Source organism: Hippopotamus amphibius, chromosome 12 (genome assembly GCF_030028045.1).
Source record: "Hippopotamus amphibius kiboko isolate mHipAmp2 chromosome 12, mHipAmp2.hap2, whole genome shotgun sequence".
NCBI lineage: Eukaryota > Metazoa > Chordata > Mammalia > Artiodactyla > Hippopotamidae > Hippopotamus > Hippopotamus amphibius.
The window spans coordinates 26,025,128-26,049,078 of record NC_080197.1 but is presented as its reverse complement, the minus strand read 5'-3'; the positions used below and the strand labels follow the sequence as shown (position 1 = coordinate 26,049,078).

The 23,951-nt window shown below is 48.1% G+C and overlaps 1 protein-coding gene across 3 annotated transcripts; it reads right to left on the bottom strand.

Moving 5' to 3' along the window:
* Window positions 1-190: 190 nt before the first annotated feature.
* PXMP4 (peroxisomal membrane protein 4) lies at window positions 191-22,140 on the bottom strand. 3 transcript variants are annotated; one of them, XR_009048433.1, is made up of 5 exons: window positions 21,861-22,140; window positions 16,182-16,244; window positions 12,817-13,015; window positions 3,738-9,186; window positions 191-2,131 (listed from the first exon to the last, which is right to left on the bottom strand). XR_009048433.1 is itself a non-coding variant. In XM_057702552.1 (4 exons), the coding sequence occupies exons 1-4, from the start codon at window positions 21,971-21,973 to the stop codon at window positions 8,923-8,925; spliced, it is 639 nt and encodes a 212-aa protein (XP_057558535.1). In that variant the 5' UTR covers window positions 21,974-22,140; the 3' UTR covers window positions 191-8,922. The 3 variants fall into 3 exon arrangements, 2 of the variants coding, with proteins under 2 accessions (XP_057558535.1, XP_057558537.1); XM_057702552.1 differs by having other exon boundaries at window positions 191-9,186; XM_057702554.1 differs by lacking the exon at window positions 12,817-13,015 and having other exon boundaries at window positions 191-9,186.
* Between the last annotated feature and the right edge of the window lie 1,811 nt (window positions 22,141-23,951).

Sequence of the window (23,951 nt, the reverse complement as noted above, 5' to 3'; positions counted from 1 at the left end):
ACTCATTCAACCCACAGATATTTACTGAGCAACCTACTACGTGTCAGACATTGTGCCAGGTGCTGGGCAGACAGCTTGAAGCAAAACACTCATCTCTGACACCTGGAGCTCACAGTCCAGCGGGAGGGTCAGAATTCTCTCTATGTATCTGCACAATATGCTCATTAAGAAGTTTGACAAGCGACACAAATAGTTCAAAGCTATTTATTCCATATACACCACCTCCCCTAAACATACATTCATAGCTTACCCAAAAATCTCCAAACATGAACATCCCATTATTATAAGGAATGCATAATTGGAAGAAATGATTCTGTGGTGACTTAATTTTATTGAGGGGCACAGAGACATCCATTGTTGAGTTCTGGCAGAAGGAGGTAGCGAGTTTTATGTCTGCAACATTATGTTCATCTTAAATGATCCCCTGTCACTACACTGAATTGTTCGACGGTTTACTGTCCCTGGAGATGTTCTGTCACTGTGCCAGTTCTGGCTGTGTCTGAACACAGGCCTTGTACCCATGCGGGAGGCCGTCTAACGTAGCAGCAAGCCTTGCGACCCCGACCGTGTGGCTTGGCCAGATGGGGAAGTGATTTACCCCCATGAAGAGCTGTGCTTGCCTTATCCATAGAACAAGGGGCACAGGCTCCTTGACAGAATGGGTGTCAGGCTTAAATGAGAAAACGAGACAAGCAGAGTTTGCAAAGTGGCCCATAGGTATGATTTAATTTGCCCAGATTATTTTTTTCCTGAATTATGAATTAGTTAAAAAAAATTTTAAGCGGCAAATGCTATATATCAAATTAGTGACATTATTACAGCACCAGCACAGCGCCTCTGCTTTGTGGGTAGCTAAAGAGAAGATGTAGACGTGGAGGGGTAGGGAACGTGGGTATTCACGGGGCTTACTGCCAGCCAGCCAGCTGCCTGTCTGTGTGGCCTTGGCCACGTCCTTGGCCGTTAGCCAGTCCATATGTACAGTGGGGGTGGACCAGAGGGTCCAAGGTCAATGGAAATGGATAGGGCTCTGGTCGATAAGCAAGCCTCTCTTCCCTCAAGCCCCCATTATTCCATGAGTTCACGCTCTGGGGCCCCCTCTCCTCCCCAAGGTGCACCCAGTGCCTCTTCCTTTCTCTGCATCACTCCGGCCTCTGTGGAGGGATTATGCCTTTCCAAGGAGAGGGGAGAAAACCAGATACAGTGGCTATGTCTGCCCTGACCGTGGCGGAAGGGAGCGGGTGGGGAGCCCTTAGAGCAGAGCGGCTCTGTTGTTTCATCTGTAAAATGAGGATGGAAATAATAATGATAACAGTGTTTACCTGATAGGGTTGTCGGGACATTAACAGAGTTATTAAAGGGCTTAGGGCAGTAGCTGGCACACAGAGAGCCCTCAATAAATATCAGCTGTTACTAAGAATGAAGGATGAATCACTGGAGCAGCTTGCCTACATCTCCTCCCGATTTTTCCAAAAGAGAAAAGAAAAAAAATTCTCGTGAGGCTCCAGAACAGGAGAGTTTTCAAGCAGCAATCCCTCCCAAACTCTATTAGGCTCAGAGACAGGGAGAAAAATACATTTGGAGGGCAATGAAGTGTGTAGAAGAGACAATCCCATATTACACGGATTCTCAAACTTCTTTTTTTCTTTTTGGCTGCACCACGTGGCACGCAGGAGTCTGAGTTCCCTGACCAGGGATCGAACCTGGGCCCCCTGCCGTGGACGTGCAGAGTCTTAACCGCCGGACCACCTCAAGGAAGTCCTCCCTCAGACTTTTCTTTTCACATTTAACATCTCTGAAATTAAGGTGCATCATACAATCAACGGCATGTCCGTTTTTAGTAGGCCGCCCTTTTCTTTTCTTAGGGGCTCAAGATAACGCTGTGCCTCATCTTGGATGGCGTCTGAGAAGTCAGGAGATAAGGTGGACGAAACGTGCAGGCCCAGGGCCTCCCAGAGGCCCTCACTGTTCTCTCATCACCTCCAGCCTCACCAGCACGTTCGAGGCTGGCCATGGTGGAGCGAGCCGCTTTTCTTTCTTTTTCTCGTTTTCTCTCCAACACCTGCTGACCTGCATTTGGTCCCCGGGTTGACAGGCACATGGCAAATGCAGTCAAGGAGGGGAGTAGGGCGAGCTCAGGATGAGAAGAGAAAGGCTTTTTATAATATATTAAGATATTCAAAGAGGAGGAGCCAGAGATATTCTCTCTCTCTCTCCTTTTTTTTAAACAACAAAAAAAATCCCTGCTGGAAGCCAGAGTTATATATATGCCAAACAGGCCAGGAAACCCAGCAGGCCTCCTGGAGCTGGCAATGAACCGAAACAGGGGCATTGTGTCCAGGCCACTGGCTGGCTGAGGGGCATTGTTAGGGCCTGGCCTGTCTGGGAAGAGGGGGGCGGAGGGGGGCGGAGGGGGCAGGGGGAGTGTGTTCCCATGACTCCCTAGGGAGTAACCACAATCGGGCCAGCTGCGAAGCTCGCATGCCAGGGGCCCGGTGGGCGGGCGGCTGCCCCCACAGGGGCCGGGAAGGGCGGCAGGGGGCTGAGGGAGGCGAGGGGGTGCAAGGTCAGGGCCTGTTTCTCAGCTGGGGGGGTGTCATTTGCTATACCCCTGTCTCTTACCCCCACCCCCAAAAAGCCCTGGGCCACTGAGTCGCTCTCGAAATGACACCCCAGATCTGCCCATTTCTGTCGACCCCGCAGCCCCACCAGGGGCCCGGCTGCCATGGTCTCCCACTGGGACCACTGCCTGGCCTCTTCGCTGGATCCCTGCGGGCAGCCTGGCCCCCGACATTCTGTTCTCCACACACAGCTAGAAGGATCTTTCCAAAATGTAAATCACATCACATCACTCTCGTGCTTAAACCTGCCAAAGGCGGCCTGTCACATTTAGAAAGAAAACCCAAACCCCTCACTCTGGCCCACAAAGCCTGCCTGACGGCCCCTGCCAGCCTCTGGGGCTCCAGATCCGACACTCCAGCGAGCCCCGCCCCTCTGTCCCAGCCATGTGGACCTCCTGCCAGGCCCTGGAATGTTGTCAGCTGTTCCCCCCTCAGGGCGTGTGCACTTTGCAGATCCTACGCCGGGAACACCCTTCCTCTACATCTTTGCATGGCTCTCTCCGCATCATTTAGGTCTCAGAGCAAACAGCACCTCCTCAGAGAGCCCTTCTCTGGAAAACAGACCCTGCCATTCTCCTCCCAAGTCACTCTATTACACTGCCTGTACGACTGACTTCCTGGCACCTACCACTCTGAAATGACCGCATCTGTAAAAGATGGATTTGTCAGTCTTCCCTCCCTGGACAGTAAGTCCCAGGTGAGCAGGAACTGGCTTCTTTCATTGCTAAATCCTAGCCTCCAGTATCACCAGGTGCCTAGTACCTAGCAAGAACTCAGCCAACATTAGCCTTTATTTTTACTCTTCCTGTGTTCAGGGCTTGGTAAACAATGTCAGCTGCTGCAGGGTCAGGCTGGGAGGGTCCCTCTCAGGCAGGAGCTCTGAATCTGTGATCCATGAACCCGAGTTCCATGAACTTGGACAGAAAAAAAAAAAATTACACCTACATATTTTCACGAGTCTCTAACTGACATGTAACATTTCCTTCAATTTTAAATGTAGGCAACAAAGCAGAGGCCAATTAGCAGCAACCTGGGACTTTATCATCAAGAGAAACCACAGCTATTTCCATATCACAGCTGCCGCAGGGATCTTGAGATACTGTTTACGCTTTATCACACCTGTGAAATCGTGGTAGTTCTGGACCTGCCACTAGATCTTGTTATCTAATGTGTTAAAAAAAAAAGGAACATATATTACTAAATCATGAATCTGAAAAATATTTTGATAATTATTTCAACATTCAATAATTGTTGTCTTTTGTAATCCTATTTTATTTTATGGGTTTTAAAAACAGCATTCTTGAGAAGGGGCCATAGGCTTCAGCAGATGCCAAAAGGGCTCATGACACACATAAAAAAGACACCCTAAAAAGAAGAGTCTTAAAAGAGCTGATATGGGGAATTCGCTGGTGGTCCAGTGGTTAGGACTACGTGCTTCCACTGCCAGGAGCCCAGGTTCAATCCCTGGTCAGGCAACTAAGGTCCCACAAGCCGTGCAGCATGGCCAAAAAAAAAGAGCTGATCTGGTCTGACCTCGATCCCTCTCTCAGTGGAAGTCCAGCCCACGAGAAGCTGAAAGGGGCACCCAGAAAATCAGGAGGAGCAAGGTTTCTGACAGAGACCCCACAACCTGCATTTCAGTACTGCCTGGTCCTGTCCTGTTTACGAAATCATGAGCACACAGGCCTGTAACAGAAAGCGGGGAGCCCTCAAAAAACAATACTCAGAAGACAGCCCAGCTTTCCCTTTCCCTCTGTCCTCTAGCTGGGCCCCTGTGGCCTCCAGCTCCCAAGAGTGAGTCCTGTAGGAGGCCTCTGGTTAAAATGAACACCCTCTCACCCAAAATGCTTTTCAAGGCTGAAAGAAGACCCCCTCTATCCCTATGAATCTGGAACAAGACAAGGGGAGGAAAAAAGTGTAACATTTCTTTTTATAAATACCCTCTAATTTGTCACTGAAAGTAACCCATCTGAAGTCACAGACTGCGGGCTCCAGGAGGTGGAGCACAGCACGATGTGCTGGTTTAGGAGGGTGTCAGTTTTAAAGCCTGATTCTCATAAACACAAAGCACACTCACGGGAGTGGGAGAAGCAAACAATGTGGACAGAAATGCCATCTCCAGGATCCTTTCTGGAGCCTGCGATGTGGAGGGCGGGAGCCGTGAGCACCACAGGAGGCGGCTTCTTGGCACCTCGGCCTGTGAATCACCGCTCTCACGTGGGTTCCCTGGGCGACCTCTAATTTGGGAGTGGAGCGGCAGAAGGGCCGCAGATTCACTTCAATTTTGTCCTTCCCCTTTCACTTAGAGTTCAGTGGAGCTGAGTGTTGGGCGTCATCTACGACAAGGCTCAGGACACCTAGGGTGGTTCATCCTTAAGCTGATCTGCCCGAGATATCTGGGGACTGGAGGGTAGAGCTGTGGGGGCGGCGGCAACTGGCTCAAAGAAAGGACTCAGTTTTTTTTTTTAATGATACTAACATCAACTTTTTTTTTTTTTTTTTTTTTTTTGGCCGTGCCTCATTGCTTGCGGGATCTTAGTTCCCCAATCAGGGATTGAACCCATGCCCTCAGCAGTGAAAGCATGGAGTCCTAACCACTGGACTGCCAGGGAACTCCAGGACTCACTTTTATATCAGATTATTTTTTTTAAGAACTTTTATTGAGATATAACTGACATACAATAAACTGCATATATTTAAAGTGTACAATTTGATATTTTTTCTCTTACTAGTAATGTATATATGGCAACCCCAATCTATACCAATTATTGATCAAAGAGAAACCAAACATGCAGAGGACAAGGAGGACATGTCAAAGAGTTCTTGAGATGACAGTGCAATGTAAAAGTTTCTTAGAAGACAGAGATGTGTGGTTGTGCTGAGAATGTCTCAGGAAGGCTGTAGTAGAAAGTGCTGACGGGGGCGCCCCTGGCTGGGGAGGGGGCAGGTAGGTGGACCTGGGGTTCAGGGGGAACTTGACTCTTCCCTGTTATACACTTTTTGTACCACTTAAGTTTTGTACTATGTGCATGCATTATTGAATAAAAATTTTTGTTTACAGCTTTGCACGTCAGAGACGTCATAGGAATGTAACAGGTGCTTAATGAACACATGTTAAAGCACTGTGCTGTTTCAGGAACTAGCATTTATGGAGCGCCTACTATGTGCCAAGGGCCCTCTGGCAATCCCCATTTTTCCAGGTCTTGCAGAAATGGAGGCTTGGCTAGGAGGGAGCTGAGTGAGGACTCCTGCCAGGAGCCAGGGCTCTGCTCCTGCACAAGGACCACACCGCCTTCCTCCCTGGAGTGAGCAGTTGGAGGCACCAGATGCTTTGGCAGGATCCAGAGAGATGCCATCTGTGAGAGGAACCTATTCTTAGAGAGCAGAGACAGTGGGTGGTGGAGCTGGCCAACCCCCAGCGGCAATGGGGGGACGTCAGGAGGGCAGGCAGCCAGGGCTTTTACCTTCAGCTGAGGGTGGGGTGGGACAGGCTAAAAGCAGGGTGTCCACAGTCTCCAGGGCCATGCTTTCTTTTACATTTGGATGATACATTGGAAACCACAGCAAACATTTATCAAGTGCTTACTTTACATGCTGTTGTATCATTTAATCCTCCAGACCACCCTACAAGGTGTGTGCTATCAGAATGCTTATTTTACAGATGACAAAACAGAGGCCCAGAATGGTTAAGTCACTTGCAAGGAACCAGTGGGGCCAGAACTGAGCCCAGACACCCTGGCTCCACAGCTTATGTCCTTAATCACTACTGATGCTGCCACCCAACTTGCTGCACCGGAGGACAGTTTTGGTTTGGGTTCCCCCAGCAGCAGACCTCAAGACAAAGACTTGCGTGCAAGTGGCTTCTGTGGGACGTGGTCCCAGGGAGCACTGATAGGGGCGTGAGGAAGGGAGACAAAGAGGAGGTGTTATCACACAAGTGACCCCTGTGAGCAGCTGGAGCTCAGCCCTGCTGGGGGTGTTCTGGGAGCCCGTGTGGAGCAGGCACCTCAGTTATCCCACCAGGTGGTAAAGTGATAACTGGGTGAGGGGTGCAGGAGTGGAGGTGGTCACCCGTCACGGGTTGGGGGCTGCTCCTAGGATGTGCTAATCCTCCAGCACTGCAGGGCTGCTCAGGCTGGCAAAGCAGGTGCCAAGAGCAAGTGAGGCGACCTCAGGCAGAAAGCCAGGTGGCAGCTGAGCGGCTGGGTGCACTGAAGTGGTGAGGCAGGATATAGGGGCGGCGCCCCAGCATCTGCTCTAAAACCCACTTGCTGATGGCCACCCTCTCCCCACCCATAACCCCAAGACCTCATTCAGCCTCCACAGAGTGAACTAAGGGACCTTCAAGATCACCTCCTTCCAAGACTGCAGTACAACGTCGTGCCTGAGAACACGGCAGTTAGAATCAGACTGAATCCCACCTCGATGACCTACCAGCTCTGTGACTTAGTTTGCTCCTTTGTCACATGGGTTACTGGTTGGCCCCATATCATTCACTAGCACCTTGTGACTCAAGGTGTAGTTCAGAAAAGCAGCCGCAGCAGCACCCAGGAGCCAATGAGAAACACAGAATCTCAGGCCCCACCCCAAACCCACTGAATCAGAATCTGCATTTTAATAAGGATCTCCAGTGACTCATGGATATTTCTGCCAGTAATTTTCAAAATATAAAAAGATTGAAGTATGCCTACTCAACTGGTGGCCCATGGACCAAATCCCCCGGAGACCTGTTTGATTTGTCCAGCTTGGTGGTTTTCAAACACCAGTCTGGCACACGAGTCTCCAGTTCACCACGTCCCCGTCACTCCCTACTGCACAGCACCCAAAACATTATCATTTATGCCACTTGCCAGACCCCTGTAGGCATTTGAGTTTGCACCCCGATAACTAGCTAACATTTGCACAGCATACCTTAGGTTTCTAAATTGAAAGTAAGGCACTGAAAAAAAACCATGAGCTTTGAAATCACATAGATCTGGGTTCAAACCCTGGTTTGGCTGTCATTCTATTAGTTGTATTACCTTGGGCAAGTTACTTCTCTTCTCTGATCCTCAGTTTCCACATCTGTGAAATGGAGATGAAAATACGTACCTGCAAGGTCTCTGGATGGATTAAAAATAATATGTGCAAAGCACCCAGGAGGAGGTAGGAGCTCACTACATGGATGTAATTAGTAGTAGACGCAGCCATCATAGCTACACAAGTCCAATGTGGACACCACTGGACTATGATTATCCTCACATTACTAGAAACTGAGGCTCTGAGAAGTTAAGAACCTTCCCCAAGGTTACACAGTGGTGGAGTAGGGACCCAAACCCATGTCCTCTAGCTCTATATCTGCACTGTCCACTAGAATTTTCTGCGAGGATAGAGTATACTATATCTGTGCTATCCAAAACAGTAGCCACTAGCCACATGTGGCTACTAAGCCCTTGAAATGTGACTGGTCCAAATTGAGAAATGCTGTCAGTGTAAAACACACACCTGATTTTGATGACTTAGTACAAGAAAAAAGAATGTAAAATATCTCATTAATTTCTACATTTATTACATGTTAAAATGATATTTTAGAAATATTGGGTTAAAAGTTATGATTAAGGTTAATCTCACCTGCTTTTCCTCTCCTTTCTTTCTGGCTGCACACCTTGGCTTGTGGGATCTTGGTTCCCCAACCAGGGATTGAACCTGCGCCCTCAGCAGTGAAAGCTCGGAGTCCTAACCACTGGATTGGCAGGGAATCCCCTCCACTTTTTAAAAAATGTGGCTACTAAAAAAATTCCAGTCACGTATATGACTCACATTGTGTTTCTACTGGACAGTGGAAACGCTAGAGCTGCTACAATAGAACACCTAAGACAAGGAACTGAGTATTTTCTAAAAACGCACTTGCTACCCATTGCCCACCATCAGGAGCCTTCTGTTACAGAAGAACGGCTGGAAAACATACCCACCAGAAAGAGACTTCAGGGCCCTCCTCTGAGCTCGATGACTCCCGAGGCCCAGGGTGGGGTGTGACTTTCCCTGGTCTCGTAGAGTCAGCAGCACAGCTGTCACCACACCCAGGGCTCCTCAGGCTGACGTTGACGACTTGCTCACCATTCAAGAGAACCTACTGGGATTTGAAAATCAGTGCTTTCACTTCGGCAGCCGGAGCCCTGGGCTTGTGATAAACGTTAGAGTCTGAGATCCCAGATCTTGAAAAGGCAGGATCCTCTGGGATGATTCGCTGACGGAGCCAATCTTGAGCTGACACCACCAGAGGTGACTCGGGTGCAGGAAGAGCCATGAGCACCTTGGGGCCGAGTTACTTGGAGGGGCGCCTCTTGTTATAGATGAGGAAGTCCGAGAGGTCGTGCCACACGTTGCTGTCCTCGTACAGGTAGGTCATGGAGGACTGCAGAGAGGGCTGCAGCATGGGCCGGTGGTACTCGAAGAGCCACAGCACCAGCCCCCACACCAGCCCGGAGAACAACGGAAATGGGTCCTGCCTGGGTTTGGGGACGTAGCCCTTCTCCACGCCCAGGCGGCACAGGGCAAACAGGAGGCGTGAGAGCAGGTACATGTTGATCTGAGGGAGGGAATGATGAGGGGAGGGTGTTATAGGTGGGCCCACGCCACTGGGAACCTTCTGCCCCTCCCCACGCCCTGGGGCGCCACCTGTGTGCAAGGTGATTTGAAATGATATGTAGCAGGCATTTAAATATTACTATTTATGTCTATTATTCTTTTTCATTAAAAATTTTGAAAAATGAACATATTAACACGGCTCAAAACTAAAAGGTAGCTTGACAACAAAAAACACAACCCACAAAAGAAAAAAGTTAATGAATTGGATTTCATCAAAACTCAAAATTTTTCAGTCGTGAAAGCCCACATGAAGAGGTTGAAAAGAAAAGCTACAGACTGGGAGAAAATATTTACAAACACATATCTGACAAAGACTAGTATCTGGAATATATTTTCGGGAACTCTCAAAACTCAACAGTGAAAAAAAGAAACAAGACAGTTAGAAAATGGGCAAAAGACACGAACAGATATTTCACTGAAGAATTTACACAGAAGGAAAATAGGCACATGTAAAAAGGTTCAACTTCATTAGCCATCAGGGAAATGCAAATGAAAACCACAATGGGAGGGACTTCCCTGGTGCCACAGTGGTTAAGAATCCGCCTGCCAATGCGGGGACACAGGTTCGATCCCTGGTCTGGGAAGATCCCACATGCCTCGGAGCAACTAAGCCCGTGTGCCACAACTACGGAGGCTGCCTGCCACAACTACTGAAGCCTGAGCACCTAGAGCCCATGCTCCACAACAAGAGAAGCCACCACAATGAGAAGCCCACGCACTGCAACGAAGAGTAGCCCCAGCTCACCACAACTAGAGAAAGCCCTCGCGCAGCAGTGAAGAGCCACTACAGCCAATAAATAAATAAATGAATAAATAATAAATAAAATCTTAAAAAAAAACCCACAAAACCCCAAAAAACCACAATGAGATAGCACTACACACCTATCAAAATGTTTAAAATCTGAAATGTAATAAACTACATGCCAGCTAGGATGTGAAGAAACGGGATCACACGTATATTCCTGATAGGAATGTAAAATAGTACAATCGCTCTGGAAATACACTGGTGGTTTCTTATAAAACTAAGTATGTATGTACCATGTGACCCAGCAATTGCACTCCTGGGTATCTATCCCAGAAGTGAAAACTTACGTTCACCAAAAACATGGACAAGAATGTTCTGAGCAGCTGCATGCCTACTAGCCAAAAGCTGGAGACAACCCAGATGTCCTTCAGCAGGTACATCCATAACATGGAACACTACTCAGCGATGGAAAGGAACGAACAGCTAATGCATACAGTCACTTGGATGAATTGCCAGGAAATGATGCTGAGTGAAAACAGCCAATCCTCAGAGGTTACATACTATAATGACTCCATTTATATAACATTTTTTTAAAATTGAAGCATAGTTGATTTACAATGTTGTGTTTGTTTCAGGTGTACAGCAAAGTGATTCAGCTACACATACACACACACATACATGTATGTATATTCTTTTTCAGATGCTTTTCCATTAAAGGTTATTCCAAGATATTGAATATAGTTCCCTGTGCTATACAGAAGGTCCTTGCTGTTTATCTCTTTTGTGTATAGTAGTGTGTATCCGTTTACCCCAAACTCCTAATTTATGCCTCCCCCACCCTTTCTCCTTTGGTAACCATATGTTTGTTTCCTATGCCTGTGAGTCTGTTTCTGTTTTGTAAATAAGCTCATTTGTACCATTTTTTTAGATTCCACATATAAGTGAAATCATATGATATTTGCCTTTCTCTGTCTGACATATTTCACTTAGCATGATAATCTCTAGGTCCATTCATGTGGCTATAAATGGCGTTATTTCATTCTTTTTTATGGCTAATATTCCATTGTTTATACATACCACATCTTCTTTATCCATTCATCTGTCGACAGATGTTTAGGTTGCTTCCATGGCTTATAAATAGTGCTGCTATGAACACTGGAGTGCATGTCTTTTCAAATTAGAGTCTTCGTCTTTTCCAGATATACTGCCCAGGAGTGGGATTGCTGGATCATATGGTAACTCTGTTTTTACTTTTTTAAGGAAGCTCCATATTGTTCTCCATAGTGGCTGCACCAACTTACATTCCCACCAACAGTGTAGGAGGGTTCCCTTTTCTCCACACCCTCTCCAGCATTTATTATTTGTAGACTTTTTGATGATGGCCATTCTGACTGGTGTGAGGTGATACCTCACTATAGTTTTGATTTGCGTTTCTCTAATAATGAGTGATGTTGAGTATCTTTTCATGTGCCTGATGGCCATCTTCTTTGCACAAATGTCTATCATATAACATTTTTGAAATGACATTTCTGAAATGGAGGTCAGAGCAGCTGTTGCCAGCGGTCAGAGAAAGGAGGGAAGGGGGAAGGAGATGGGTGTGTCCAGGATTCCTAGACTTTGGAAGTTTATAGACAAGTGAAATTTCTATCAAAAAAACAAAACTGAGGAAATTTTCCCAAAATGCAAAATGCTCATATCCATAGACTCCACAATTCCATGTCTAGGAACTTACGGACAGACTGACACAAGTGCAGGAAGACGTCTGAACAAAGATGTAGACTGCAGTGTGTGTGTGATGGCCAAAGGCGAAGGAGCCCCTAAAGGTCCACCCAGAGGAGACTGTGAAATCAATGCCGGTCCATCCCGTCAGCAGAGAGCTCTGCTGATGTTATAAAGAATAAGGGACTGACAAGATGACAAGAGAGGCCTCCAAGATACATTGTTACATGAAAAAAAAAAAAAACAAACAAACCTCGTATGATCTCACTGGTGGAAAACTCCTGCTACGTACACTGACAAGTTCTGAAAGGCTACGCAAGACACAGGTAAAGTGACTGTCTATATGTGTATATATAACTGATTCACTTTGCTGTACAGCAGAAACTAACACATTGTAAATCAACTATTCTCTCTGGACAGTGGCTGGACAGTTGGAGGGGGACAGGGACTTTCTTGTCAGTTTATTTTCTAATTTTAACAGAAGTGTGCCAGGCACATAGGGGGTGCTTAGTTTGCATTATTTAAAATGTGAAAATAAAGTATTATTTTCATAATTTAAGAATAGTTAAGAAATTTGAGGGAGGCAAATTAGAAAGACTGCCAAATTTTCATATTGCCCAAGAAGGATGCTAACACAGTAGCAGCAGCAACAATTAGCATTTAGTTCCATCATCATCTCATTAAAAAACAGAATTTTAACCCAGAAAAAAGGGCAAGTTACAGAATAAGAGATAATTCTTTGAATGTAGTAAGTTTCATTTTATGAAAACCTTACTCCAGGGTCATTTTTTTTTCTCACTTTACTGCAGAGTGATGTTTTGGGTTTTTTTTTAATTTTGTTATGTTTAAGTCTTTGCCCCAGAGAGCTACACACACACTGATTTTGGGAACCATGGGATTCCAACAAGGCGCCTAGTTAAGAGAGGGGGAAACTGAGGGGGAAGTGACCTTCCCAAGGTCACACAGGGACTGGTGAACCACAGACCCTCAGACGTGGAAGACAGCCAAGAGCTCGTCTGCTCTGACTGCCACCCCCAACTCTATACCTGAATCCTGTCCCACCTCCCCAACCCCCTCCCAACCCTCATCCCAGGAGAGGACCTTTACCTGGCTGTTGATGTTATTATTGTTTCCAAATACCAGGAAGCCCCCGATGAAGGCAGCCACGAATGAGTGCGCCTGGTAGGTCTCACCCTGGAGGTGGGACTGCAGGGCACAGAGCACCTTGTAGGTGAACACAAAGCTGGCCAGGTTCCGGGAGTGGGTGTATGTGCCCTGCAGGATGGCCCACAGCTTCTCCCGGAGGCTGCACAAACACAGGGAGCCACCGTGAGTGCCGGCCCAGCCACCCCCAAGGCAGTCACCCACCGGGCAAGGAGCTCACAGGCTGATGCTCATTCAACTCCAGGCCTCTACACTCCACGTCCTTGGGGCTGCTGCTTCACTTGATTCCGACCCTGACTCCACACCACCTCCTCTGAGAGGTCTTCCCTGACCACTCCACATAAAAGAACGCCCATCGCATTCTGTTCCCTTATCCAACTTTTCTTCTTCTTTACAGCTCTTATCACCATCTGACATCTATATGCTTGTTTATTATCTCCCCCCACCTCCACCCCACCCCAGTGAAAGCCACCAGAGCGTGGTGTCTACATCTGGCTTGTGCATCCTCAGCTCCCAGAACAAGGCCTGGCACGTAGCAGATGCTCAATAAAATTTTTTATTTTTGGAGTGTATATGTGAAGAAATGAATGAGTGAGTACCTTTAAGGTCTGAGCAGAAAATATGTGGGGCAAAGGCTGTGGAGGAGAGGTGGGGCCATGCTAAGTTTTGTCTTTATCCTGAGAGACGTGAGCATTTAAGTAGGACAGGCGATTTGATTTATCTTTTAAAAACCACTGGGGGAGACCTCCCTGGTGGCACAGTGGTTAAGAATTCACCTGCCAATGCAGGGGACAAAGATTCAATCCCTGGTACAGGAAGATCCCACATGCCACGGAGCAACTAAGCCCGTGCGCCACAACTATTGCGCCTGCACTCTAGAGCCCATGAGCCACAACTACTGAGCCCACGTGCCACAATTACTGAAGCCTGCGCACCTAGAGCCCATGCTCCACAACAAGAGAAGCCACCGCAATGAGAAGCCACCGCAATGAGAAGCCCGCGCACTGCAAGGAAGAGTAGCCCCGCTTACCAAAACGAAAGAAAGCCCATGCGCAGCAACAAAGACCCAATGCAGCCAATAAATAAATAAATTAATTAATTAAAAAACAAACCACTAGGGGGCAGTGAGGAGAACCAGGGAGAGGAACGGAGTGTACTCTGGGAGATCAGTTCAGGGCCCGCAAACACAAGCACCCTCAAGGCCGGGGGAGGACCTTGAACTGTGTCCACTGGGATCTGTGAGAGTTGGCCAGGTGAGTGGGAACAGCCAGGAGTCAGCTGGTTCTCACCCCATAGGAACGTGGGCCCAGCACTGCCGGTTCTAAGGCAAGCTGGATTTCCCATTTTTCAAGTGTTGGCACTAATCCTGCCTTCAAAGTGTTTCTAGAATCTGAACACTTCTCATCACCTCCACTGCCACCATCAAGGTCTGGGCCACCAGAGTTGCTCACCTGGATGACTGCCACCACTGCCTACTTCACATCCAGTTCTGCCCATGGGCCCCAGCAGCAAGCTCTTTACTCTCTCACTATTAAAAGATAAGTCAAATAGTGGCATGTCCCTATGCAAATTCTTACCACAATTTCCTGTTTCACTTAAAGGAAAAGTCAAACTCCTCTCTACGACCTAAAGCTGGACAGGACCGACCCAGGTTTCCCCTGCGGCCTTCCTCTCTTTGCTCTCTCCCCTGTAATCCCTCTCCTCCAGCCTCCTCAAACTCACCAGGCAGGATCCCGTCTCACGGCTTTTGCACTGCTTGTTCCCTTGGCCTGGAACACTCTCCCTTGATACCTACTTGGCCAACTCTTCCATCTCCTTCAAGTCTTTACTTGAATGTCACTTTCTCGCTGAGGGCTTCCCTATTTCGTTCTGCAACCTGTCACTCCCCCAGCACTCTGGATCCCTTTTCCCTCTTTCTGTGCTCTAATATTTCTTTCCCATAGCCCATACGATCTTCTAACATACTATATACTTTCCTTATTATGTTTATTTTCCACTACCCCTTGCTAGAATGCAAGCTTTACAAGGGAAGTGATCATTCTCTGTTTTTTTCACAGCTGTATCCCCAGCACCTAAAAACAGTGTCTGGCACATGCTCAATAAATATTTACTGAATGGGGCTTCCCTGGTCACGTAGTGGTTAAGAATCTGCCTGCCACTGCAGGGGACATGGGTTCAACCCCTGGTCCAGGAAGATCCCATATGCCATGGAGCAACTAAGCCTGCGAGCCACAACTACTGAGCCTGTGTGCTGCAACTACTGAAGCTGCATGCCTAGAGCCCGTGCTCTGTAACAAGAGAAGCCACTGCATTGAGAAGCCCGTGTACCATAAGTAAGAGTAGCCCCTGCTCACCACAACTAGAGAAAGCCTGTGCACAGCAACGAAGACCCAACTCAGACAAAAAATAAATACATAAAAATAAAATAAAATAAATAAAACCTTTAAAAAATTTTACTGAGTTTGATTTAAAAAAATGATTTGGAGGACAAAAACTAAAACAAAAATAAATTTAAAAAAGGAAAAATCCATAAAGAAAAGATCCTGCAGGGACTTCCCTGGTGGTCCAGTGGTTAAGACTCCATGTTTCTCCCACTGTGGGGGATGCAAGTTTGATCCCTGGTGAGGGAACTAAAATCCCGCATGCCTTGCAGCGCAGCCAAAAAAAAAGAAAAAGAAAAATCTCTTGCAGGCTGGATTTGAGCAGTAGGCTGTTCACATGTGACTCTTATAAGCTCCAGATGAGGCTACATACATTAAAAACTAGACCACAAGGTGATTTCTGAGATGTGCCCTGCGGGAAGTTATGGGAGATCAGAGGAAGGCCACGAAGTCTGAACAAGGGTAGAAGGTAGGTCTTGGACAGTTTTCCTGAGAAAGTGATCCTCAGAGAACTGGTACGGGTTGCTAGGAAGTAAATAAAGGTGGGGTGGAAGAGGAAAGGGCATTCCTGGTGGGGGTGCTGCATGAGAAATGTAAGGAGGTGGGACCACATGTGGCATGTGAATGATTGGCAGCGAGTCTTAGTGCCAAGGGCTCCCTGGGGTTTACTTGGACAGGTAGGGGGGATGCCCCTGAGGTCAGGCTGCAGAGGGCCTTGAAGGCCACACCTGGTAGCTGGGCTTCCCCGGAGGACAGTGAGGAGCCACGGGAATTTTCAAGATGGGATAACAGAATCAGACTTGTGATTTAGGAAGTGGTGGTGTGGACAGGTTAGACCCAGCTAGGAAGCTACTGCAACAGTACTAGCACTGAGGGTTGACCATATTCTCTCCCAGTTTGAGGGGGGCGCAGAGGGGATATAGGTACCTGCCACTCCGGAAGAGAAAGGTCATGACCAGTGCATGAGGGGCCCGGATTTTGGCTCCATAGCTGTAGAAACAAAAGAAAACAGTTACTACGGCACCACTGCATCACAGTTTCTTTCTGAGCTCTCTCTTTGACTCCCTGTGCCCCCTCCGCATCCCTAATCCTATCATCATTTTGGAAGGGAAAATAATGCTGGCTTTCAAGTTAGATCTGGGTTCAAAGTTGGTAGCACAGGGACTTCCCAGGTGGTCCAGTGGAAGACTCCATGCTTCCAATGCAGGGGGCGTGGGTTCAATCCCTGGCGGGGGAACTAAGACCCTGCATGCCACGCGGTGCAGCCAAACACAAAAAGACACAAACCAAAGTGGGTAGTACACAGGAAATAATATTTGGTGCCAAAGCCCTGCCCTGCTTTGCTGTATAAACTTCGACAAATCATTCAACATCTCTGAGCCTCCCTTCTCCCATCAGTAAAAAGTATTTTCCATTTCAGAGTTGCTTCTGGCAGTTAAGGGCATAGCACATGGAAAGGTTCCTAATTCAACCAATGTAAGTGTCTCTGCCTTTTTTTTCTTCTTTATTGGACTCCTCACCCCACCAAGTTCTCTGGCTGTCTGGCCCCGATCTTACCGGGATACAAGGTCTAAAAATCGTTGGCAGCCTCCTTGAGACAACGGTCATGAGCCCCATACTGCTGTCCCATGAGTATCTGTGAGGCTTATTTGAAATAGGAAAAGGCTGGGAGCAAACCTGTGTCCATCCACAGGGGGCTCCTGGGTAAACAAACAACGGACCCAGCAGTCAGTGGAACACCACACAGCTATACAAGAACGAGGCAGCTCTATATGTGCTCTAATGCTCGGTTAGAGCAAGGTGTGTAAATTCCTAAAAAGTTCTAACTTTTTAACCCTTTTGTGAATATGCTACCTAGTTTTTTAAAAAATCAAATTAAAAACTGTGAACAAGTGACAGCAGTGTTCCTGTAGTGGTGGCCATACTGAATGGCTTATTTTCTCGCTGCCTAGCAGTGGGCAGGACCCTCCTCCTGGCCCCAGCAAGCTCTCTGCCCCACCTCTTCCAAAGTCATGTCTCTTTCCCCTGCATAAACAGGTTCTCAGCCCCCTCCAGCCGGCCAGAGCTAAAAGGGCCCTTCCTTATACCCCAGAGGCAAGCGGAACAATGCCCCTAACCCCTCCATCTGCTAGGCTCCCTACCCAGAGTCCTCAAACTGGGGCGGGAGCCAGTTACTTCCACTCACAGGATCACCCTGTGTCCTGAAAAACGGGGTGCCCCGGATTCAAAAAGATTTAAAGGATATGCAGGTGCAGTGTGATATCCTGGAAAATCCTGATCTAGACAAACTTGCTACAGAGGACATTTGGGGGACGACAAGGACAATCTGTCTCTCAATTGAACAGCTGTCAACATTATAGGAGTATGATTAATTTCTTGTTTTTTAATAAATTTTATTTATTTATTTTATTTATTTATTGGCTGCGTTGGGTCTTCGTTGCTGCACAAGGGCTTTCTCTAGTTGCTGAGAGCGGGGGCTACTCTTCATGGCGGTGCGAGGGCTTCTCATTGCAGTGGCTTCTCTTGTTACAGAACATGGGCTCTAGGCGTGTGGGCTTCAGTAGTTGAGGCACACAGGCTCAACAGTTGTGGCTCACGGGCTCTAGAGCACAGGCTCAATAGTTGTGGTGCACGGGCTTCGTTGCTCTGTGGCATGTGATATCTTCCCAGAGCAGGGCTCGAACCCACGTCCCCTGCATTGGCAGGCGGATTCTCAACCACTGCGCCACCTGGGAAGTCCATGATTAATTTCTTAAATGTAATCATGATCATTTAGCCATACTGGAAAATACTGTTATTTTTGGAGATGCACATTGATATATTTAGGAGCGGAGCATCAAAATGAGTTACATTTTACACAGTTCATACGTCTCAGTCATCCAAGTCTGAATCGATGGCCTCTCTTGACAAACAGCACATTCTTTTCCATCTCCAGGCCTTTGTTCAAATCATTCCCTCTGCCTGGGATGCCCTTATAATCCCCAGCAAATTCCAACTCAGCCTTCAAAACAGCACCATCACCTCCTCTGTAAAACATTCCTGATCACGTGGTATCGCCATGGTAGTTTAATCATCAGTCTCCCGACTTTGGCTCCAAGTCCTTACAGGTGGGCCTGGGCCACTGATGTTCTCTCAGTGTGACCGGGGTGGGGTGGACCCTGGTCACACCAAAGCATGACTGATATGATCTGGCCAGACCCAGGCGGAACCACCTTCTCCCTGACTCTGGGTGCCCATGGAAGCCAAGAGCCTGACGTTGAAATCAGGTATCCTTGGGTTTGAGTCCTGGCTCTGACCCTAAGTGACATAACCATGAGCAATGAATCTTCCTCTCTGAGCCACAGTCTTCTTATCCAGAAAATGGGGACAGTGGCAATTCCCACCTTGCACATTTATTCATTCATTCAGTAAATATTTGAGAGCCTATTATGTACCAAGTACTAGGAATATACCAAGGAACAAAACAGATTAAAACTTCTGTCTCCATTGTTACAGCAAAAATAGAAATGAGACTTTTCTGATAGACAAGGAAAGTAACAATGAACAGGCTGAGGAAACAGCATAAACAGGCCCGAAAGAGTTAATCCCAGTTTTATTTTTATTTTTAAAATTTTATTTATTTGGTTGTGCCAGGTCTTAGCTGCAGCAGGCTCCTTAGTTGCAGAAAGCATGTTCCTTAGTTGTGGCATGTGAACTCTTAGTTGCGGCATGCATGTGGGATCTAGTTCCCTGACCAGGGATCAAACCCAGGCACCCTGCATTGGGAGCACAGTGTCTTAACCACTGCACCACCAGGGAAGTCCCAATCCTAGTTTTATTTTAACTGTTACTAATCTGTGGTGTCTATAACTAGATTTGTCCTTCACAGAGCTAACCTTTAACTCTCTCTGACACTATGTGAATTACATCCTGCACCTATTACTCCCTAACTCTGTGTGAATTACATCCTGCCCCTAACATCCTCTGATCCTGCATGAATTGCATCCTGCACCTGGTGTTACACTCCCTGCACTCCCTTGTAGCATTCTGCATTTAAGAAACAAGGTTGTGGGCCAATAACCCAGAGACAAAGGGACCCAGTTACTGGGCTGCCTGATGCCAGCTGTGACAGTTTTGAAATAATGCAAGAAGAAGAGAAATGCTGTGGGAAGACATTCAGAAGTCTTTCTGAAACCTTGTAAATGTTACTAAAAGTAATTAAAGTATGTGGGCCAAGTGACTGGATGCAGAATGTCCTGCTTGAGCAGTGGAGGAGCTAAGGGTGCTGGGCGTGGAGACTATGGGGGCATAGGCTACTGTGGAAACAGAACATTGACCCTCTCTGGGGGCGCAGCCCCTTTCTCACTTGCACACCTCATATCACCCTGTTTGGCCCTGGAGGATGGCTGGTTAGCCAGAGATGGGTAAGATTTCTCAGGGGAGGAACAACCTAAGACAGGCACAGTCGCAGAGGGGCCAACAGGGGTGGGGCACAGACCCCTAATCCTTCGAGAGAGGTCTCCTGCCCCCAGGGCTGCTTTGCTCTCCACGCCCAGCTCAAATCTGCACCCTGCTCAGATCCACACCTGCTCAAATCGAACTCAGGAGGCAAACAAAGATCATTGCCCCAGTCCTGTGAGGGCCTTTGTGTGTTTATTTCAAAGATAGCCTTGTTTATGGGACTAAACTGGAGGCGTTAGACCCTTAGGCTATGCCAAGAACTCAATAAAAGCAAAGTGGGATCAATCAGCAAGGCTCTTCATCCTAGAGGTCTTGAGTCCCCCGGTCCCGTCTTTCTCTTAAATCTGTGTCTGTGTTTTCTTTAAGCTTGCGGCACCCGTCACTCACCTCGAGTCGCCAAGCTGGTCTCGGCAAAATGCAAGACCCTAATTACTTTGAGCCTTATCGCCAACCACAGACCATGAGTCCCACCTGTATAACCTTGCCCTATCACCCAGAGGAGGGGGACACAGTTCTTGCGCTAGCCAGCAGTGTTTCCCTTTTGCCTGGCAAAGAATAAAGCTTCTCCTTCTTTTCCTCCAAATCTCTATGTATTTTTGTTTGGCATCGGAGCACAGAGAGCCATGATTTTGGGCATCACTATGAAGCTCACTTTCCAGTGAGAAAGACAGACTGGAAAAACAGGATACGTAAATGAACTACTTAGTGTCAGATGGTGAAGGAGGGAGTCAGGCAGACATTCACGTGAATGTGACAATAATTACAGAAGCCAACAGTTACATATATACCAGACACTGTGCTAAGCATTTCACACATATTGACTCAATCCTCTGACAGTATAAGTACTATTATCAGCCCCATTTTATAGAAATTGAGGCTTAGAAAGCCTAAATGTCTTCCTCAACATCACGCAGGTAAGGGGTACCAAGATTTAAAACAAGGCAGTCACATCTCCACCACCATGCCATGCTATGCCACCTCCAAGAGCATGCAGATCTTTGGTTTGTTTTCTGATGTGTCCCCAAGTTCTGGCACAGTAGGCTCTCAATAAATGATAGCTGTTATGCATGAAGTTTAAAAGAAGCTGAGGGACTTCACTGGTGGTGCAGTGGTTAAGAATCCGCCTGCCAATGCAGGGAACATGGGTTGGATCCCTGGCCTGGGAAGATCCCACATGCCTCGGAGCAACTAAGCCCTTGCACCACAACTACTGAGCCCGTGCGCCACAACTACTGCGCTCGCGTGCCTAGAGCCCATGCTCCTCAACAAGAGAAGCCACTGCAATGAGAAGCCAGCACACCTCAACGAAGAATAGCCCCCACTCATCTCAACTAGAGAAAGCCCGCACGCAGCCAGGAAGACCCAACACAGCCAATAATTTAAAAAATTTATATATATATAAAAAAAAAAACCATAAAGGAAGCTGAGCTCCCGACTTGGAACCAGCCAGGGGAAACGACCCCAAGGCCTCTTCTGCAGGTCTGATGGCCGGGTTGGAAACAACACCCAGTGCCAGGAAGGACTTACAAAAGAGGAGTGAAGAGGGCCAGGACAGGGAGAACGGAAGGGAGTCGTGGGAGGGAGGGGATATGGGGATATATGTATAAATACAGCTGATTCACTTTGGTGTACCTCAAAAGCTGGTACAAGAGTGTAAAGCAATTATATTCCAATAAAGAGCTTAAAAAAAAGTGAAAAAAAAAAGAAAAAAAAAGAGGAGTGAGAAGCTGGAGGAAAGCCCACGGGCAGCTTAATGGCGGGAGTACAAGGAGGTAGGGCCGCCGGCTTGCTAGATGTCACCGTCCAGTTTCCCACTGTCCGGACGGGGCCACTGAAGCCAGACAGGTCCAAGGGCACACAGCGACGGGAGGTGGTAAACTGGGCCCAAATGAAGGGATACAGGGGTTCGCATGGGAGATACTCAAGGCAAGAGGGCCAGGATGCAAAGCACGGAGGACCCAGAAATAGCGTCGTGGGAGCCCCGGCTCAGAAGGCGCTCGGAGCTCAAAATCCAGTGGCGACAGTGGACACCCAGACCTAGAGACACACTCGGGCTGCGCAGGGGCGCACAGCGCGGCGGCGCCGGCCCGGGAACCCGTTTCTCCGACCCCACCAGACCGGTCCTTCAGCCCCTGCCCGGCCCCCCGGTCCCACGGCCCCACTCACACGGCCCCGTTCCGAAAGCCCTTAAGCACTGCCAACGCTGTGTGGTAGCGGCGCTTGCGCAACAGGGCGTTGATCGCAAGAAGCAGAGTCCGCAGCTGCGGCGGGGCGGCCATGGTGCGGGCGGCGCGCGGGGTGGGGGGCACCGAGCAAGACTCCCGCCCGGGCTGCCCGGGTCAGCTCCCGTACAGCCCTCGGCGCCGCACAGCACCCAGCAGGGCAGCCGAGCCTTTGCGCCCATAGAGTGTGTCTGTTGTCGCTCATACAAGGAGAGCCAATCACAGGGCTCCCTCGTCCCACTGGGGGACGTGGGACGCAAGCGCTCTCCGAAGTAGCGGTCTGATTAGAAGAGAGGGAGAGCTTGTAACCAATCGACCTAAAGAAGGTTAGAAACGGGCTACTGGATGTGTCCAATCAGAAAGCATGTTTCCCTCGGGCTTGAAAAGAGGTGTGTCACCTGTGAGCTTGGGAGGAAGTTTCCTAAAGAGGAGCTGCCCACCCTAGAGCTGGGGGATGGTGGCAGTGGGAGGAGCCAGGCTTTATCCTTACACTTGACAGTTCTGAAGGGTTAGCATAGATCAGGGATTTTGTGAGACGGTAAATGACTTCGCACCGTTTTGATTTCTATTTATTTTATTTTATTTTTTAAAATAAATTTATTTATTTTTTTATTGGCTGTGTTGGGTCTTTTTTGCTGTGCCCAGGCTTTCTTTTTAGTTGTGGTGAGGTGAGTGGGGGCCATTCTTCGTTGTGGTGCGCGGGCTTCTCGTTGCCGTGGCTTCTCTTGTTGCGGAGCATGGGCTCTAGGCGCATGAGCTTCGGTAGTTGCAGCACATGGGCTCAATAGTTGTGGCACACAGGCTTAGTTGCTCCGTGGCGTGTGGAATCTTCCTGGAGCAGGGATCAAACCCGTGTCCCCTGCATTGGCAGGCAGATTCTCAGCCACTGCGCCACCTAGGAAGCCCCTCCATTTATTCTTAAAAACCAAATTCCTTCCCACGGCCAGCCAGAGAATACTCTGTATGATCTGATCCCTGCTTCCCTCTCTAACCTCATGCTGCCACTCTCCCCTGATCCCGTCACTTGCCCCCAGGTCACTCCTCTCCAGCGACATAGCCTCCTTGCTGTTTCTCATGACGCTCCTAACTCAGTGCCTTTGTACTTCTATTTCCCTGCTTCCTATGCGTCTCCCCAAGTTCCTCCCATGGCTGGCTCCTTCTCAACTTTCAGGTTTCAGCTCAAATGCCACCTCCTCAGAGAGGTCTTCCTGGATATCTCATCTAAAGTGGCAGTGCCTAATCTCTGACTCATTACCCTCTTTTATTTTCTTCATAGAACTTTACACTCTTTGAAATTATGTATTTGCTACATGTTCATTGTGCCCTGCCCCTACCAGACGTAAATTCCATGAGGGGAGAAACCTTGTTTGTCTTGTGTTCTGCTGTAACTCCAGTACTTAGGACGCTGTAGGTGCCCAACAAGTCACAACCACCGCTTTGTGTGTAACTGTTATCCAGTGACAACTCCACACAGTGACATCATACATAAATGTCACCCCTCAATGTTCTGCGTGATAACCCAAAATTATATTGCTCAACAAGCATATATGGGCACCACCGCAAATAATTTTTCAAGGTGAGACCAGCACACAGTCAGGATAACTGGGAACCCAAGACTTCATGAAGAAAAAATAGATACAACAGATGGGAGGAACAGATCAACACAGAGTTCAGGTACTGTAATTCACAGACACAGGTTTTAAAAAATTGTGCACACAAGCTTTAAAGTTAGAAAATAGCTACAGAAAACAGAAAATTATTTTTTTGAAACATGGAAAATTTGAAAAGGAACCAAACAGAACTTCTAGAAATATCACCTGATACTCCCATGAAGACTCAGTCACGGGGACAGAGTCAAGATGGCAGCGTGGCAAGCCGCAGAGATCACGTCTCCCCACAAATAGAAAAGTTACCGGAGGCCAGCAGGGGACTTGAGGCCCAAGCAGACTGCAAGAACCCCAGAGCAACTGGGTAGGACCTGGGGGAAGTCAGGGAGGCAGGCAAGGGGAAGCCAGACGGGACCGGCCCCCCTGGG